Here is a 19046-nt window from a genome sequence, read left to right on the forward strand (position 1 = left end):
CTGGTGTGCTGTCATTGCAGATTTAGGTAATAAAAAAACATTGCACACAAATTCAAGTGGTAGTATTGTGAAATGCACTCACAAGTCAAGAAACGTAACATTCTCTCTTTGGCTTTTCAAATAAAATTGAAACGAACAGATATGTGTGTTCATAAAGGAAAGGGCTGTATTACACTTTTACAACAGATCCTAACTGTTCCTGTGGGTACTGGACAGATACATATTTTGTGGGCATTATTTTGTTTATCAGACCAACAGATGAAGAACAATAGGTTAAATGCAATGTGTTAAAATTGGCATCTTTGCTCCTTGTTCACAGTGAACATTCTATTCCTAAGCATAGAATGTAATATGGTTGTAAAGTGTACACCGTTGAATTTATTTGTGTTGGCCTTGTCAGTCAAATACAGCATGCAAGGTGATCACAATGCATGTATGTTAGAGGCTTTTTTCCATATCGGAAATATGAGCTGTTACACATACATGTCTATCAGACTGTTCTGGTTATTAGACTGTAGATGTTATAGGACTGGTTTATTTGAGGGAATTTTTTTAGAGACCGGGTAGGGATAATATACACTATGTTCATGGGGGCTGAATATTGTACCATGATGTGCTGTAACTGCCAGTACATGCTAGAAACATTAGTTGTTTAGACATTGCCCACTGAGTTTGATTCTGGCTGTTAGTTTAGTGATCATGCTTGCCTTTGCAAGTTATTATGTTTACTAAGTGATAAAACATAACCAGAAAGAAAAACACTCATCAGACAATTTGTTGATTTATTTCAATTGTAACAGGAACAAGAACATTTTGACACATTTATTTGTACCATAAGTTGTAATCTTACTTGTGCTGAGAAGAAAATATTTTTGTATGACAGGCTAAATCTTGTAAATCGTTGGCATTAAAATAAAATTAATAAATTAGTATTTAGACTTTTTAAATTAGTTTTACCATCACTTTACATAATAGTCACACTTTCAATCCAAGCGTAAAAGTGGATGAAAACATTCCACTATTCTGCTTATATTCCAGGAAAAAAATCACTTGGAGGAAAAGCTGATAAAAGCCCTCATGCCAGTCTAATCTGTAAAGAAAAAGTAGAAGATTAGCAAAATAAGGGGAAACAACAAATTCAATTCTGCAAAGAATCCAACTTCTACGATCCGTACCTTTGACAATAAGTTTAGTCGAACACTCTGCCTTGCCGAGGGGGTTCACTGCAACAACTCTATATTCACCGCTGTCCTTTTGTCGGACTCTCAGAATGTACATGGAGCACACACCAAATGAGTTGGTAATGTAGTAGTTACTGTCTAAATTGATACAGATGTCATTCAAGTACCAGGATACAGTTGGTGTAGGGCATCCTCGGACAGCGCATGTCATGTATAGTTGGTAGCCTTCTGGCGGTGTGTGGACTTTAAGAGGCACCAGAATGGATGGAGGCCTTTCAAAGCAGATCTCAGTTGAAGTAACTCCATTTGATGGGCTTTGAACTTGTTGGAAAAAAAAAAAAGAAGAGAAGGAAATCATTGAAAGTGGCATTTATCAGCAAAGGTCCAAAACTATTTTAAATATGTACCACTTAATCACCAAAATAAACCTATTTGGGAATTGTGTACTATTGTGTGATACAAGTCTAAAGTCATGTTAAGGTTGTACTTATGCCAACATAATAAGCCAACATTGACGATGCGAACATGTTTATGTTTAACAATATTAATTTTTACCCTGATCACTTATTCAGCATGCCAAGAGTTGCACAATAATAATAAGGCTCAACATCAAACACAACCAAATTAGAACAACTGTAACAACCCACCTCTGTTGCTATTGACGCCCCATGTTGGTGACTGAGATGGATCAGAAAGACCCATATCATTCTTGGCATAGACTCGGAAATGGTACTCTACCCCAGAAAGGATGTTGTTGGCAGTATATTCGTTAGTAAAGAGGCGGTCTGCTACAGTCTTCCACACTCTGGTGTTGGAGTCATGTTGACACACCATGTAGCACAAGCGGTCGTCAAGCTCCTGGTCTGGAGAGGGAGCCCATGATACCACCACTTTTCCTTGAACTGTTTGCTCCAACTCCACTGGACCTGGAGTCTTGGGTTCATCTAGCATCAGATATGATAAGTTTTAGAGCATTACTAAGAGAGGAATATCATCAGTTGCGAAACATTTGCCCTACCGCCACTCCATAAAGTTGTAATTAACACTTTTTAAACTTACCTTCATCAATAGCCAAGTCAGACTTGCAAGCACTCTTTTCAGATAATCTCTCACTATTTTGTGTAACTCCTTTAGAATTGTGTTTCCAATTCCATTTACAGATTGCTCAATATTGATTAGGGTTTGACGTTGGGCTTCCAATACACTGGTAGGTCATTCACATGGAATTGGCAAAATATTTACAATCTAATATTATCCACTGTTGATGTAAATTCTGTAACTGGCTGGTCGGATGAGAAAAAAATTAAAGCAATTACATTTTAACTCATTTCCTCAATTACATTTTAACTCATTTCCTGATCATTTTCTTACCTTGAGAAAGGTAATCACAGTTAATATCTTTACAAAGAAAACAAAACCAGAATTTTTTGTTCATCAGATATCTTTTCTTTGTGGCAGTGATTGTGTCAAACCCTGTTATCTGTTCTTACCTGTGACTCTAACCTCAACGTCGAAGGAAGCCTCACCCACTGAGTTTTTGGCTTTGATAGTGTAAATGGCTGAATCTGAGCGCTTTGAAGACGGAATCACAAGCTGAGACATTCCCTCTGTGTTGATGATATGAATCCATGGAGATATTGGCTCATCATCCATCAGCCAGGTGATCTCAGGAGGAGGTTCACCCTGGATATATCATTATAAGTCAAATGAGATGAAATGTAGTGAGATATTTGTGATATGATTAATATGACATGGCTGGAATTAGGGGACTAAGATTTAAAGTACAGACTTTCAAGAAAGATTTAGGATTCCTTCCACAGAGGAATTCCCCTGTTTATAATATACACCATACTCTTACCTCATAGCAGATTTTTACACGTGCAGAATTTCCTGCTCTAACAACAATGAAGTCCTCGGGGTCTTTAAAACAAGGTCTCACTGTATAGAGATACACAGAAAACGTTAGATATAGACAAGGAGCAAACTCCAGACACTGTTTAAATTTTTATTATGCAGTAGGAAGGACGTTAATTACTCACTGTTGGGATTCTTGGCACACACCATTGCAGAGGGAGGGCTAAGATCTCCGGCTCCAGACTCATTTATGGCTGAAACTCTGAACTCATACTCTGCTCCTTCAGTGATATCTTTAACTGCGTACTTCACATCTAAAAAAAGAGATTTCATTTTTTAAAAAAAGGAAATAAAAGAGGGAAATTTCCTTTTTATTAAATATTAATAGTATGTGCAAGTAGTATATGAAACCTTCAATGGGCTCATTAACTGCATTCAGTGCAAGCCACTGAGTTGTGTCCTTCTTTCGTTTCTCCAATTGGTAGCCAATGATTGGCACTCCTCTGTCATCCTCTGGAGGGGTCCAGGTCAAGTTGATGCAGGTCTTTGAGGCACTAACCACTTGTGGGGCACCAGGTGGTCCGGAGAGTACTTAGGAATGACAAGTAGTCTATTTAATCAAGTAAGCTCATAATTAATAATTAACTTGTTATAAAAGATGTGGAATAAATTGAGGTCATCTATATTTCATTTAGACTTTTCCTCTTGGGGATGAAGCAAGTATTCCAGTAAAAATTAAAGGATGGGTTTCTACAATTACAAAATGGTTAAAATGATAAATGATTTAAAGCGATCACAGAACCTGTCCAAAGGCATTTTTATTATTACAACCTGAGGAAAATTAAGATGAAATTTGCTGAGAAGTGTTTAATGAGACTTTTTTTTATGCTCACTCATTATGCCTGCCATAATGCTATCAGCGGTCTCCAGGGGGTCACTGAGTCCCTCAGGGTTTTCTGCAGAGATGCGGTAGTTGTACTTTTTTCCATGCGTCACATTCCTGTCTCTGAAGGAGGTCTTGTCAGCTGAGACATCTCCAAGTTTTGTCCATAGAGACTGTCCTGTCTGTTGCCGTTCTATGATATAGTTGGTAACAGGGGAGCCTCCATCGTCTTTTGGAGGTTTCCATTCAATCTCAATGATAGACGAGGTGGATTCCACAATCTCCACCGGGCCCTCTGGTGGACCTGGCCGATCTGTTATTAAGAAAAGTGTTATATTTAAGGGTAGTGCTTCAGAGGCAATGCTTTGTAATTAGAATTGTTTGTTCAAGTTAAACATACATTAATGTAAAAAAAATATTCAAATAATGTTTCTTCATCTCTGTTTTCCTTGTTTTTCTCATCATATTTTTCTGTTGCCATACCAAGCACAATAAGCCGAGATGTTGCCTCCACAGACCCAAAGGGGTTTCTGAGTTGGATCTTTATTTCCCCTGCGTCTGTCCGCAGACAGTCTCTGAGCAGTAGCCGACTGTGATTTGGCTCCCTCACAATTTTAACTCCTCCACCGTCTTTGATCTCAGTACTATCCTTGAACCAACTGACAACCAAAGACTCCTGAGGAGGAAAGGGCATCTTAAAAGCAGCATTCTGGCCCACTCTTATGATCACTGGTTTGGAGAACTTGTGAAGGTCATCAGGGTCAAACTCAGGTACATCTGTGAATCAAGAAAGGTAATGAAGTGTGATGCACAGCAACTATTGTGCCGTTTTATACTCTGTTCTAGATTAGTTGAAAAATCATACCTCCAACAGTGACCTTTCCTTGGGTACTCGTATCCCCCGTTACGAAACGATAAACTCCAGAGTCGTCATCTTTGCAGCTTTGAATTGCCAGTTTGTGACTCGTTCCATCTCTGGTTATGGTAACTCCACAACCTGAATTTAGCTAGCAAATCCAAAATGAAAGGCAGACCTTAATTTTATTGGTATTTCTATGCCATGTTTGCAAAAAGAAAGAAGAAACTAAAAAAAAACATCCATAAGTTTTAGCTCCAGTAGCTGTCTTTTCGGATCAAACCTCACGAGCCAGCCCCCCCCCCCCCCCCCCCCCCTCCTGCACATCAATAAGCATTGGCTGCCCATGACCCTACTGCTGGTTCACTGGTTTTTCTCTTTTGGACCACCTTTGGGAAGTACTAACCGCTAAAGACTAGGTTCATCCCCCAAGAGTTGCAGTTTTGGAGATCTGACCCAGTCGTCTTGTCAGAGTCACTCTAATCTTACCATTTCTTGCTTTCAACACATCAACCTCAAGAACAAAAGGTTCACATGCCAACTTATATATCCCACCCACTGGTAACATTGTACAGAGATAATCAGTGTTGCTAACTTCACCTATCTGTGGTCATAATGTTGACTGGTGTACATGCAATGTAATTTACCGGCTCTCCATCTTTAAACCAGGCGCCTTCACAGTCCATGTTCATCATAACTGATAACTCAGCTGGCTTTCCATGAAGACAGTAGATATCTGACAGCCCACAAGTAATTTCAGGGTCTAGACAAGATAGAACATAGTTAATGTCCATTTTACCTATTTGTATAGAGCAGCTTATATTCCAGCATGTTACTAAATAAATACATCCAAGAACAAGTGTAATACTTATAAATGATTGCCAAAATTCTACTATATGCTTTCCAAGGAGTTAATTAACATTAAAGGATGAACAGCCAGGAAAGTAATCAATAAAGAGTATAACAAAAAACTTGCACTAAAACAACAATTTTAATTTGTTGCTTTGTAATTAAATGCAGTCTATGGTTCCATAATTCTATTGTGCTTAATTCAAATTTAAGTGTTATCTAATTTGGAAGTTTATGAAAAACACAAGTTGCAACAAGTTAGTGGCATTAAAATTAAGCGAGGAAAAAGCAGCAAACTTTAACAAATCCCAGTGAACTCACAAGACTTTCCAAGAAGACATTGACATTTTTGAACAGTGAGAGGCTTTAGAAGAGTAGTAATATATTAATGTTATTATTAATAGTAATATATTGCTATAATATACTACTGTTAATAGATGGTTGTCATTAAGGATCCCTTTTGTTATTGTGGTTATATATGAACTGGCACTTGGCTTAAAACTGGAGTGCGGGTCTTTTGCTTATAAATAAAAGTCTGTTTAATCCCACCGCCCTGCGGTTGAAACCTATAAAGTATCAAAGAAGTTTGCAACTTGGTGTTTCAAGGAAGAACTACCGTCCAACACAAATGCAATTGTCTGCCAGGTGAGGATAAATAATCTTTTGTTAAGCTTTTCTGCTATGGAGAATTCCTAAAGGACGAGAAAGGAAACGCATCAACATTATTTGTATTATTATTATTATTACTATCGTTGCCAGAAGAGCCAGAAAAAAAGTCCCGCACTGCAGATTTAAGATAGTACACTGTATCAATTAAACTAAGATGTTACAGATATATTCTTGTATGATTAGAGATTAATTAATTTGTTTGTTAATCACAGATTTGAATGAAAACTGAAAATAATTAGTTATTTATTAGTCTTTCAGTGTCTGTTAAAATTTTACTTTAAGTATTGAATACCACCTCCTGTATCTGCAAGTGGTTCATCACCGCCACAGGCTTCCTCAGGTGGGTGGCCTAACAGCAGCAACATCATTAAGTCATTAACACTGGATTGAGCAATAACTTCGTTCTGAATTATCTGCTGTTGTCTCTCTTACCACTTCCAGGGTCGGTTGTTATAGGTGCTGCTGGTGTTTTTTTTTCTGAATGACATTTCAATTCCAGATATTATGAAAACATTTGTATTGTTAATTATACATGTTTCTCTTCTTACTCTAAATAGCTATTGTGAAGGAAGACATATCATAGCTGCACATTTAAGGTGGTAAACAATAATAAAATATAAAAAACAAAGTATGTTTTGTAAACCAGTGTATTTGCTTTTAAAAATGTAAATTAGCCCGAGCGTGTTTGGGTACCGGTATTGTGTGAAATTTCAGTATTTATTTACTCTCCATGTTCACTGTTCATCAAAAAAAATGCACATATAGCATGACATGAAAACAGAATTTAAAAAAAATGGCCATACTGAAGCTGATACATTTTATGTAGCTGTCAAATTCCCCTTTGGGTTCATGCTGAGGCTGTTACAGAACTTAAAGTGTCTTACCAGTCTTTACTGCCGGTGGTGGCTCCACTGGGGCTGGCTCAACTGCAAATCATCAAAGCTAGTAATTAGAGTTCTTTGCACATTTTTTTGCACATTATGCTTGGATTTGATAATTTGTTGATATAAAAAAATCCAACAATATTATTGGTGCTAATAGTAGAGTTATTGTGCAGTGATGTTTCTACAATAGAAAATAACCACACACATCTATATTGGTGCTTTCAGTAGAATGTTCAATATCCTGTTAGAGCTACAAAAGTTACAGTTTGGATTTATTTATTTATTCAAAACCATATATTAAAAACCTATAGGTCATTCATCTTACCTGGTTCAGGCTCTTTTGGTGCTTTAGGTTCCTCTGGAGCCTTAGTCGGTGCAGGAGCTGGGGGGGTTTCAGGTGGTGGTGGTGGAGGTGCAGCTGCTGCAGCTTCTTTTGCCACTTGAATCTGTGCTTTTATTACCTCTCGCTCCTTCTGTAACTTAACTTGTTGCTCTTGAGCCACCTTCTGCAGATCCACACCAGATCCCCCTGCCTTAGTTGTTTTTCTTGCAGATTTTTTGCCCTTCTGCGCGTCTTTGTCAGCTGAATTAGAGAACAGATTTGCACTGAAAGCACATTTAAATATGCCCTATCATGGCAGGAAGAGCAATAATAATCAATTTTGAATTTTTCATTACAAATCTTTATCATTATTCATTATTAAATGTCATGTAGCAGTGTTTTGTTTAGTAAAATGACTTACGTTCAACAATAAGCCATGCATTGCAAGATTTAATTCCTGCACAGACCGAATAAATTCCTTTATCCACCACCATGCAGTCTTTGACCACAAGCCGGTGAATGAGCTTGTCTTCTGACACCTGTATATCATATTTATCCCCTTGTTCCAGTGGTAAATTCTTGCCAAACCACAAAATCTTGGAGAAGGGATTTGACAGGACGCATTCAAAAACGGCATCTTCTCTCTCAATGGCCTTCACCTCCTGAATTTTCACCAAGAAATCCACCGTGGGGACTGAAATAAAACAAGTGATTCACTGTGAATTAGAATAGTGGGATACATCTGCATACAATACTATTTTTAAAGAGACAGAGCTAAAGCTTTTTTGTTGATTAGGCTTATTTAGTGGCATGCATTAAACCACTGTCAACCTTTGATTTGACTAAGTGGAAAACTTACTTTTAAATTCAGTGGAAAACATATTCACACCCTCCACATCCAACTGGTACAGCCCAGCGTCATCCGGCATAAGGTCTCTCATACTGAAAATGTACTTCTTCCCAGATTGTTTAAGGTTATGCTTCATTTTGTCTCCTAAATCCTTTGTATATGGAACCATTTCACCATCCTGTTGGTGAAATATAAAATGTAATTCATTTTGGCATGCTTCAGATTGCGCTTGTAAACATAGCCTCAAGAAAGTAGCCACATGTAAACCATTAATTTGCTTTAAAATGGAAAACAACTGATTGTTATTCTCAAACCAGAGCCATAAACTAGAGTTTATTTGTAAATAACTAACAAATTAAGTATTTTCACATGTGTGAGTTTGAAATTAGATTTTGTCCAATAACATGATTTAATCTTTTCTATTCTAAGGAAAGCTAGAGCAACACAATGGCCAGATTGTGGTAAAATTGTACATTGTATAATGAGTGCCAATATTCCTATTTATTTTTGGTGCATTCCTTTGGGGTTGTTTAATAGAAACAGTTACTTTTTTGTTTTGACACTAACCTTGTACAGGAATATGGAGCTGCTCGGGTCAATAAGGTCAAAATCCAACTCAAAGGATGCAGTTCCATCTGCATTGACTTGAATAGGTCTCAGATTGGACAGGTTCTTAACAAACTGGGACAAAACAAATGAGATCAGAGGAAATTAATAAATGAACATATCAGGCTACTGAAGTTTCTTGTGTTACTGGAGTGAATATTTTTAGAGTCTATAGTCCATATTAAACCACATAATCTGGGTTGAATAACAAACCTCTGCCTGTTCTTCTTCTCTTTCCTTCTTCATTTCATTCAGTTTCTTAAGCATCCAGCGAAAGTCAGTTACTCCAAACTCAGTACAGATTTTCTCATAATCTTTCTTCTCTGCGCTAATTAAGAGCTCCCAAAATTTAGGATCGATCTCGCCGTCTTTCTTCTCAGACTGCTCAGATTTTGGACAGATCTTACTGGATATATAAAAGAAAGGGTCACACACTACAACAAAAATGTATGGAAAAAGAAGTAAAAACAACTTTTGTTATACAAACCCACCTTTTCCTTTTAAGTACTTTCTTAAAATTCCCATCTTTGGCTTCAGCTTCTGGTTGGGGGGCTTTGTTCTTTTTGTAACCAACTGATTGCAGAAAGAGGATGTTCACGTTATTTCTATATTATTAACATACAGAGTTAACTGCAGAGTGCAATACACTCAAGAGTAAAAGGTAGAAACATTAAACATCATAATTTACTGAAAACCTGAGTTTGTGAGGTAATTAAGGTTAAAGTACTGAATTAATGCATGATTTAGTTAACATAAATTGACAATGTTTAATATTGTCCAAACTACGCAAAACGCTCTTACCTTCAATGACATTCAAAATAACCGTGACCACGGCTTGTCCAAATTCATTTATGGCAAAGCATTTGTAGGTATCAGCTTGATCTGGCATAACATTAGGCATCTAGAAAAAAAGGACGTGTAATTAAACTGATCCAGTGGGATAAGTTTTTGACATTTCTTTTATATATATGTCAATGCCTGTCAACCTTTTGTGTCTTAATATGATTTCCCCCCCATCATCATATTATGCCATCTAAGATATCAATCAGAACAATCTCATTTGTGGTTAGTTGTATCATTTTTAATAGTTGGTTTATTCACAATTAATTGTATTGAAGTGTTTTTTACAATAATTTTGGGGACTGAAAAGAGCTACAATTTCAACCACTACCCAATAACCCTCATGAATCTATTTCATCTTCTTTTTTCTCTTGCTTAGCAGTAGCATGTTTGTTAATGTGTTAAAATTCACCCAGTGATAAAGTCTAGCCAGCCGAATGATTATTTATTACAAGATAAACATCAAGTCTCACATCTTTCCTTTTAGCCCCCTAAACACTGTTACACTGTACCAAATAATAGTAATAGATGAAGCTTTATTTCTATGTGACATTTTCTACATGACGGACCAATGTGATTGAAATATTGCTACAGAGTGTTCACACTGCCTAATTTGTAGATGTCATCCTGACGTGTAACTGCTTAAACAGCAGCGAGCTTACAGATGAGCCTTATTCATCAAAATGCCTTTGTGGAGTGTATTTCTCTCAAGATTAGTGAAATCCCAATATTTTACAAAACATAACTGACAAAGCAAACTGGATGATTACGATGATGTTATCAAATAGCCACTGCTTCTTTTTCTGTCTCAATCTCTCGCTCTTTATCCATCTATCTCTGTGCTATTTTTCACCACTTCCTTACATCAGCAGCTTGTTGCATAAAAAAAATTGGGATTTGATAGCCTGCATCACTTGCCTCGAATGTATGCTCATTGGAAGTTGGATCATATTTTGTCTGGTATCTGGATGTATCAGACACATCCCCATTATTTCTGCTCCATGTTACTGATGGTGTTGGGTCTCCAGTGACAATGGCTTTGAAAAAAGCAAATTTGCCTGTGGAATGATAAAGACAAGGTCAAACATATTATTTGTGACAACAGCAAAGAGAAACAAAATAAAGCTTTAGAACTATTTCTCTTTATTGTTGATTTTGTCTTGTAATACATACTTGTATTACTGTATTACTCAGTATGTTTTCCTAATTAAACAAGTACTCCATGGCGGTATTTAAAATATATGCAGATGCAAATGGGGGAATTTCTCTTCTGCAAAATTAAGACATATTTTTGATATCGTTGACACTTTCCCTGTTTTTGAGTTGAAGTCAGTGTGTATATAACTTTGTCTGACTGACAGATAATTCCGGCTATTGAATGACAAGGCTCTTACCCCACTGACCCTGTGCACAGAAGTCATGGATCAAATCCATTATGCAGAATCATGGAGATTCCACCTTGGAATACTTTGTTATATTAATGGTTAAATTATACCCATGCTATCAGTCCTACCTTCTTGGATGGTCAAAGCAATTGGCTTGCGGGTGAAGTCTGGATGACTCTTGTCCTCTGGCAGCGTCTCAATAAACTGTGTAATCATCACCCCGGGGACCTTAGATTTCTTCTTGATCCCCACTGACAACATTAGAAAATGAAATGTCAACGAACTGAACACGATAAAAAGGAAAACCATGAATTTGCTCATCTCTCAAAAGCTGTTGTTCTATAGTCCACGTATCACTCCGGTAAACCATGCTAAAACCCATTCTAATACATGACGTATTAGAATGTTTGATGTCACTCAATGTATTGGTTTATTTCATTCAGAGCTTTTATCATGTGGCTCTGGCGGAGAAGGCTCTCTCTCTCATGTCACATGTTAAATCCATTTACATTTCATTAACTTTATCTTTTGAACTGTTTCCCTTGGGAATCCATGCCTACAATTCAACCTGAGAACAGATATGTAGTGATGCACCTACATATCCACACACATAATAAAGGTATGTGTGTTGCATAGTAATTAATTCATTGCATATCAGTTCTTCATGCCTATGCAAGCAGTGGGGGGGGGGAAAGACAGCTGAGGATGGCTTCTCTCTTGTCCCCTAAACCTACCTTCTTTACCAAAGAAATTGATATCATCAGGACCTGATAAGGCACATGTTAAAAGAGCATATACAGCATATGTCAGCATAGCATCAACATTTGATTCTAGATAAGACCTAAATAACTAAACTAGGGTTAGAAAAATGAAATATTAGACCAGCATTTGGTGCTTTCCATTGGCACATTGGAAGATTTGGTGCATAAGGCACGATCACAGACATGAAGCCAGACATGTCAATATTTGCAGTATTTTTCTTGTTTGTCTAAATAATTTCAGATTATCGGTGCACAAAAGTACTTATTCAAATGTCTGATTCAAACACTTATTTTGCAGTGTTTTAGTTCTTTAGTTATTATAGAGTTTTGCTGTTTCTCAGCATTGTGATTAGTTTGCACATTTTCAAGGCTTAAGTGCGACTTGCCCATTCAAGACTATGTATCCATACTATTAGCAGTTTACATACAGTTGCTGCTGGAACAAATGTAACCTTGAACGTTGTAAATCAACTTTAACAGTTGTGTTACAGTGAGGTTGAATATTTTTTTAAGAAACCCATCTCCTTGCCAACCTCCTCTCAATTTTATGAGTTTTACTGGAATTGTGTCATTGCATTACTTTGATAAGATTCTACTAAAGGGATCAGATTAACAAAGTTAGCTTAATATTAAATTCCCATCCATCCATGAGTCCCTACATCCATCCATCCATGAGTCCCTACATCCATCCACCCATGAGTCCCTACATCCATCCATCCATGAGTCCCTTCATCCATCCATCTGTCCATCTGTCCATCTGTCCATCCATCCATCCATCCATCCATCCATCCGTCCGTCCGTCCGTCCATCCGTCCATGCATCCGTCCATGCATCCTTCCATCCATTACTCATTGTTGTAGATAAACTTTGAGAGTTTGCCATCAGTAAGCTGTTGTGACATTGGGCAAACAACAATAATAGAATTTCTCCTCAATGAACTGAAAAATGGGGCATTGAAATGCTTACCTTGGCCAGTGGCCGTTCCATCCGACACTACAGATTTTCGAAACATATCGAGTCCTCTCAGTCCTGGATGGATTTAGAAATATTTCTGCAACTGCAATAAACAATGGACAAGAGTTAAGTGCAATATTCAGTGCTTAACTGATCTACTCAATTATCATGATGCTTTTGGAAATGCATCTATTTTGATTTAAAAAGATTGTGTACAGATGTCCTTGAGGCAAAGCCTCTCCTGATAGCCTCAAAGGATCCCAAGGAAGTTTCTTCAGGCAGAATTTCTATTTTGGTGTGATTTGATTTTACTTTTTCTTTATCGGACACTTTTATGTGCACATGTGCATTGTTTGACCAACTTTGCAAGTTTATTTTTCCAGTTTGACAATTTTATGTTGAGTTACATGACAGATTTTGCAAACCTGCTGGGGTATAAGGTATAAGGTACATTTGTTTGTGTAGTTTTGTAGTTCTTATGTTCCAACAGGGGTTGAATTAATTTAATTAAATTGATTGATTCAGTGTGCCTGATATACTGAAATAGAGACAAAAATTAAGCCTTTTGTAGGAGCAATTGTTTTGCCTGTCAAGTTGCTTTTGTTTTGTTTAAGATGTTGTGAAACTTTTGCATTGGCCATGTTTCAACTGCAGACTCAGAAAAAAGTAAGAAGGTACACAAAACATGGTAATTTGTGGCTGCATGCCATGGAGCTGCTGTCTGCATGCTGAATATGATCACATTCACCAAACAAATCCCCCAAATCAGGAGTATTTGGAGTGTCCAGTGTCACATCAACATCATCATGGTTGTTTCTGTTCAAATGATACATACATACCAGGTTAACATTTTTATGATCTGTTGGTTTCATTCGCAGCAGGGATCTCTACTAATACACATTGATCTCTTCTTTCATTACCCGCCGTTACTTTATTTATAGTGACGGATGACATTTAAAAATAGACTGATGTAACACTAATGGTAATGGATTCAGTGTTGCTGGGTATGGAAGAGTTCTGCAGTAAAGTTTCAACACGTTAAACCCTTTTATATATTAGGAATGTGTTGACTTTATATGACTGACTGTTATTGTAGTGCTCTGCAAAAATCTGCTTTCATTCAATTCTGTTTCTGACAAAAATGGGGGGGGTACTTTTTCACATAGGGTCAGGTGGGTTTAGATAACTTTTTCCCCTTTAATAAATAAAATCATCATTTAAAAACTGCATTTAATGTTATCTGGTTACTCTGGTTATCTTTGTCTAATATTAAAATGTGTTTGATCTGAAACATTTAAGTGAGAAAAATGTGCAAAAAGATAAGAAATCAGGAAGGGGGCAAATACTTTTTCACAGCACTGTAGATAGGTTGTCGATCTCATTCTCGGGAATGGGGAATCTCAGTTAAAGAGAGTTTTTATTTATTTGATATGTCTAAGGAAACTATTCAGTTCAAGTGGTAATTTTCAAATGGACACAAGCTTGTCACAAGACCAGCTTTATGACGAAGAGCCCTGCTGACTGCCACGATAGGCTATAAACAGTTTGACGTGTCTGCATGTTTACAGTCAAGGTAATGCATGACTGGGTTGTGCTTTGCATGTAAATTTAGCTATGCACATCTGATCTAATAGAAGAGCGGGGGTGTTGAAAAAAAGTGTAAAGCTCCTTATACTTTATGTTGAATAGGAAGACACGCAGTCCTAGCTGACAGACCGGCTGAATGACCAAATGACTTTACTGCTGTTACACTCCTCTGCCATTATCACAATTGCTGAAAACGAACTGCCATGAGGTCCCATAAAGTGGTATTTTAAAGCACTCCTGACTTTAATCATCAAAACATACTCATCTAAACTATACAACTTTACAATAAATTTTAGTGTGTACACTTTCGAGAAATATCACTATCAGATGTTTAAAGATGTTTGAAAGAACCCTTCTTAACTTTAACAACAAGAGGTTAATTTAACTACATTAGTTTCATTTGGTCTACTATTGTAAAGACAAGCTATTCATAGACATTTGTACTATGAATGACAAGTAAGTCAATGACAACAACAACAATGACATGAGATCCACTAGCATTATTACATTTTATACATAATTACCGCCACAGTCTTACTGAAAGCATGAACACAATCAAACTTCTATTCAGGGAATGTTTATCCCTGACCTCACCCACATAAAACACTTGCACGAAACTAGCACCACCCAGTGTAGGTGACTGACATTCTAGGATGTCGATGGTCCATGTCTTTTGGAAGATGAGAAAACTGGATTGTAATCTGATAGGTCACATGCCACATAAAACTGAACATCCCATCTGGAACATCTTAATATGCTTGTAAATCACTGCTGACATGATGGTTGACTCATTCTTCACTTGAACCTGCTCAGTATAGTCGGTAAAAAGGGAAAATAAGATAAGTTATTGATCACCTCAACACTTGGGTTCCATATTTTCCTAATTGTAAACAGCTTAATTTCTCTAGATACTAGATTGATGTCTCGATAGTGTTATATTTCAAAGTGTTATTGAATATAGTAACAGAAAAAGCTCAAGGTAAATGATGCTGTAATCATATACAGTGTATTCTAAATATGATATGTGCTTCACATGACTACAAATTGTATGCTGTTGACCTTCATTTATTTTTGAAACCAAACTGTGCTTTTGAATGCTGGTGGTACAAATTAAAATATTTAGCCCTAGTTAGTTTTTGGACTGCTTGCGATTCGTAAGGGTTCTGTGACCAGGCCCTAAGAAAACAGCCCCCTTTGCAGTGAAAGTTGTTTTTTACTGGTTTACTGGTTTCTTTTGGCCCGTGTTGCATGTTGCTTTAAAGGCTTTAGCAGCTGCTTGAGTGACCACTGCTGAAATACTGCAAGGGACAGAACATTCAGAGAGCAAGAGAATCATAAAATGATTAATAGTGGAGAGTGGCTGGTTGCTTAACATGGGTTATTACCAAGCTTGTCTTGGTTACAGAAAGATCTTAAGGTTTGCAGTGTATCATTTTCAGTAGTTGTAAAACCTGAGAAACAAGTTGAGATAAAGCAGAAACTTTAAGTTGAAAATATAAAAATGCAAGCAGCAAGTTTCATAAAGAATGAAGTTTCTATGACACTTTTACCTGACTTTAGATCAGTAAAAATTATTAGATTAGCAATGACATCTTAAAAGCAGCTTATCATTACCAGTTTTAATGGCTTTTATTTTGTTAACTAAAATTGTATTGTCTATGACCTTATATTAAGTTTATAAATATTAAATATTTTGATATTCCAACTTGCCAAAACTGACTTTGCTGAAAAATCAGGTGTCCACTCAAACTTTTTCAGCTAGTTTGAAATGTGTCTGGGAGCCATTATTGCAACTAGACGTGTTTAATTATAAGCATTAGCATATATTTGCATTACATGACTCCAGGCAATATGATGACCTCCAATTAATAGTTTCAATTAATTAAATATTTGATTATGCTCTAAGGAATCAAATAAGGAATCAATTTTATTCAGTCTTAATTAAGCCTTAATCAGTAAAATATTGCATCTACAGAAGAGAGCACATAAACAAGGCAGCTCAGTTGTGTTAACGGGCAAACACGCCTTAGTTTAACTTTAACTGTGACTTATCTTTTGAGGAAATGTTATGAGTGGACAAGCCACACAATTAGTTCAGTATTAAAGGCTTAAGCAAACTCATACACTACATACCTCCATCTAATAGTGGTGCTCTATGTAAGATGAATGATGAACTTACCTCAGTTCTCCTGTGATCCTCTGGAGTGGTGCTGCTTCTCAGTCTGATATTTGAGTGTTGCCTCCTAGGTCTTCGAGCTATTAAGTCCTTCGGGGAATGCCTATGCGACAAGCACCCACGTTGTCAGACATGGTGCCTGCCAAAAGGGGTTTGCTTTTTGTTTTTGGTATAAATCACATCCTCCAGCCAGGGGTAGGAGAGGACGCTTAGGTTGGCTACATGCCTGACCATGACACAACCATGACTGTGCCTTATTTTTAACAAATGTATGAGCTACATAAGGAGTTCTCTGGCTACTACTGTTTTTCTTTCTGAAAATTTGAATTTTACCATTCTTGTTATGACCTCTATGGAGCCTGCATCAATCACTATTCTGCCTTAGTGAAATGTATTTCTCCTGTGTCCCTTGATCCGATATTTCCTTTCAGGCAAGCAATTATACGCCTTCCAGATTATTTCACTAATCTAAATCAAAGCAAAGCTAGAAAGTAGTTTAAGGAAATTAGATTTAAATTAGCAGTTTGCGTACGTTGTTCTGTTCATTGTTAAATTAGTCAGTTGTCAGTCTGTTCTGTGTTATGCTTGAATTGTGGAGTAAGAATAAGTTTGAAGTCGGAGCCTAGTGTTGACAGCCAAGCATGCTCCTGCTGACACTGTTAAGAAATTATGAGAACAACAAAATATCATATTCATGTTTAGACACACTAATGATTTCTATTGACAGCAGTCAAAATAAACAGTGTTTATTGGATGTCTAAGCAGTCAATAAATAGCTATGGGCCTCCTTCCTAAAGTTCAATCTCATCTCAAACATAACATACCCTGCAGTTATTGGAAAAGGTATCTTTTAATATGATGAATTACCATATTAGCCAAATTGACGCTGATTACAAAATGAACCCCCTTTTCAGGACTATTTTTAAAAAAATAAGTTAGTTAATCAAAAAGGCATCATGACTCCACCTCACTTTTTGGTTAGCTTATCCAACTTTTGTGCGACTTTGTTCACCATGTCACTCCATCTGTCATCCCCATGGCACCATAGCACTGAGTCACAGCTGGCCCCAGTCACGAGAGGTACACTCACTTTTTCCGACTGTCGTCACCACAGATCCGTGTTGCTGTTCACTGCTGTAATGGATATTGACATAATTACTTAACCCCAAATTTTGAAGATCTCCATTTTCAGATGCATTCTGAGGAAAGCAACCACATTGGGGTCAATACAGTATCTATTCACAGCAGAACTTAAGTGTTACCTCAGGTGTCACTGAATTGGTGTAGCCAAAGTTACGTCATAGCAGTGCATCACAATTAAGGAGATAGAGGGAAAAAATCCTGAATATGTGGAAAGAGAAATGGTGCCTAAGGTATATATTATCACTGGTTATGATGGAAAATGATCACATGAGTAAAGTGGTAAGTCTCATGTTTTCTCCCCACTTATTTTTCTCATAATCGGATTGAAATGATTAACATTCCAGCAAATACGTTTATTCTAAGGAGTTGAAGTCCTCCATTACTCTAATAGGTTACTGTTATCTTATTGCTTTTGGTTAGCTTTATTTGGGGTTGGATTGACAGATCAATGGATTTCTGTTTATTGTTCTACATGCTGTAGTGCAGGATCCCAATTATCAGCATGCATTTATTTTCAAATTCATGGCAATGTCACCATCAATCAACAAATCCATTCATCTGTTGTAAGATATTTAATTACATGCAAAGTGTCATACAGATTCCTTATGCAGTCTGACGTAATGGCACTGTAAACCACAACCCAGTTATTGTGGTCTTAGTAACAACGTAGCTATGCTCTGTGAGAGCACGATTTAGTGTGTGTGTGAGTGTGTGTGTGTGTGTGTGTGTATATTTCAAGCTATGCAATAAAAGCAGATGCGTGGCTCAGGATCTATGACTGTTCTCAGGCATGGAAAGATGATATGAGCAGCTTGATGTTCTTGTAGGCATTTATTGCAAGAGGTCACTGAAGTCAGAAGCTTTGAATTCTACCCTGCAAAACAATGACAAAATATCCTGACTTTACACATCCCTTTGCAACACGGACAGATGTAACCCTATCTCTGTTATGACAGCTGTTATTTCTTTATTATAGTGATTATTTCCAGAGGAATGTACTGTTATTACCTATTAAATCAAATACATTAAGCTACACACTTTTATTTGAGGAAAATAATCTTCTGCATCCTTATTGTTGATGTTGAAGAACTAATTAGTGCTTTATTTTGTCAGAAACAACAAAACCACCTTCATAATGTATGAATGTAGCCAATACTATTTTTGTTAGCCCCATATCAGTTCAAGGGGCTGGTAAATGCTGATGGCATGTGGTTAGAAGCCATTAAATGTCAAAGCCTTGTACAAT

The 19046-nt window shown here is 37.0% G+C and overlaps 1 protein-coding gene across 1 annotated transcript; it reads right to left on the reverse strand.

Moving 5' to 3' along the window:
• Positions 1–796: 796 nt before the first annotated feature.
• On the reverse strand, positions 797–17779 carry igfn1.4 (immunoglobulin like and fibronectin type III domain containing 1, tandem duplicate 4). Its single transcript, XM_034707258.1, has 24 exons — positions 17748–17779; positions 16661–16760; positions 12907–12997; positions 11308–11430; positions 10713–10852; positions 9756–9855; positions 9446–9527; positions 9168–9360; positions 8916–9029; positions 8358–8526; positions 7920–8192; positions 7502–7759; positions 7177–7218; positions 5422–5537; positions 4784–4925; positions 4402–4695; positions 3929–4231; positions 3447–3626; positions 3221–3349; positions 3040–3119; positions 2672–2864; positions 1829–2125; positions 1176–1502; positions 797–1090 (listed from the first exon to the last, which is right to left on the reverse strand). Exons 3-24 carry the CDS (start codon positions 12950–12952, stop codon positions 1086–1088), a joined length of 3606 nt encoding a protein of 1201 aa, XP_034563149.1. The 5' UTR covers positions 12953–12997; positions 16661–16760; positions 17748–17779; the 3' UTR covers positions 797–1085.
• Positions 17780–19046: the final 1267 nt, after the last annotated feature.

This window comes from Notolabrus celidotus, chromosome 1 (assembly GCF_009762535.1).
Source record: "Notolabrus celidotus isolate fNotCel1 chromosome 1, fNotCel1.pri, whole genome shotgun sequence".
NCBI classification, from domain to species: Eukaryota; Metazoa; Chordata; class Actinopteri; order Labriformes; family Labridae; genus Notolabrus; species Notolabrus celidotus.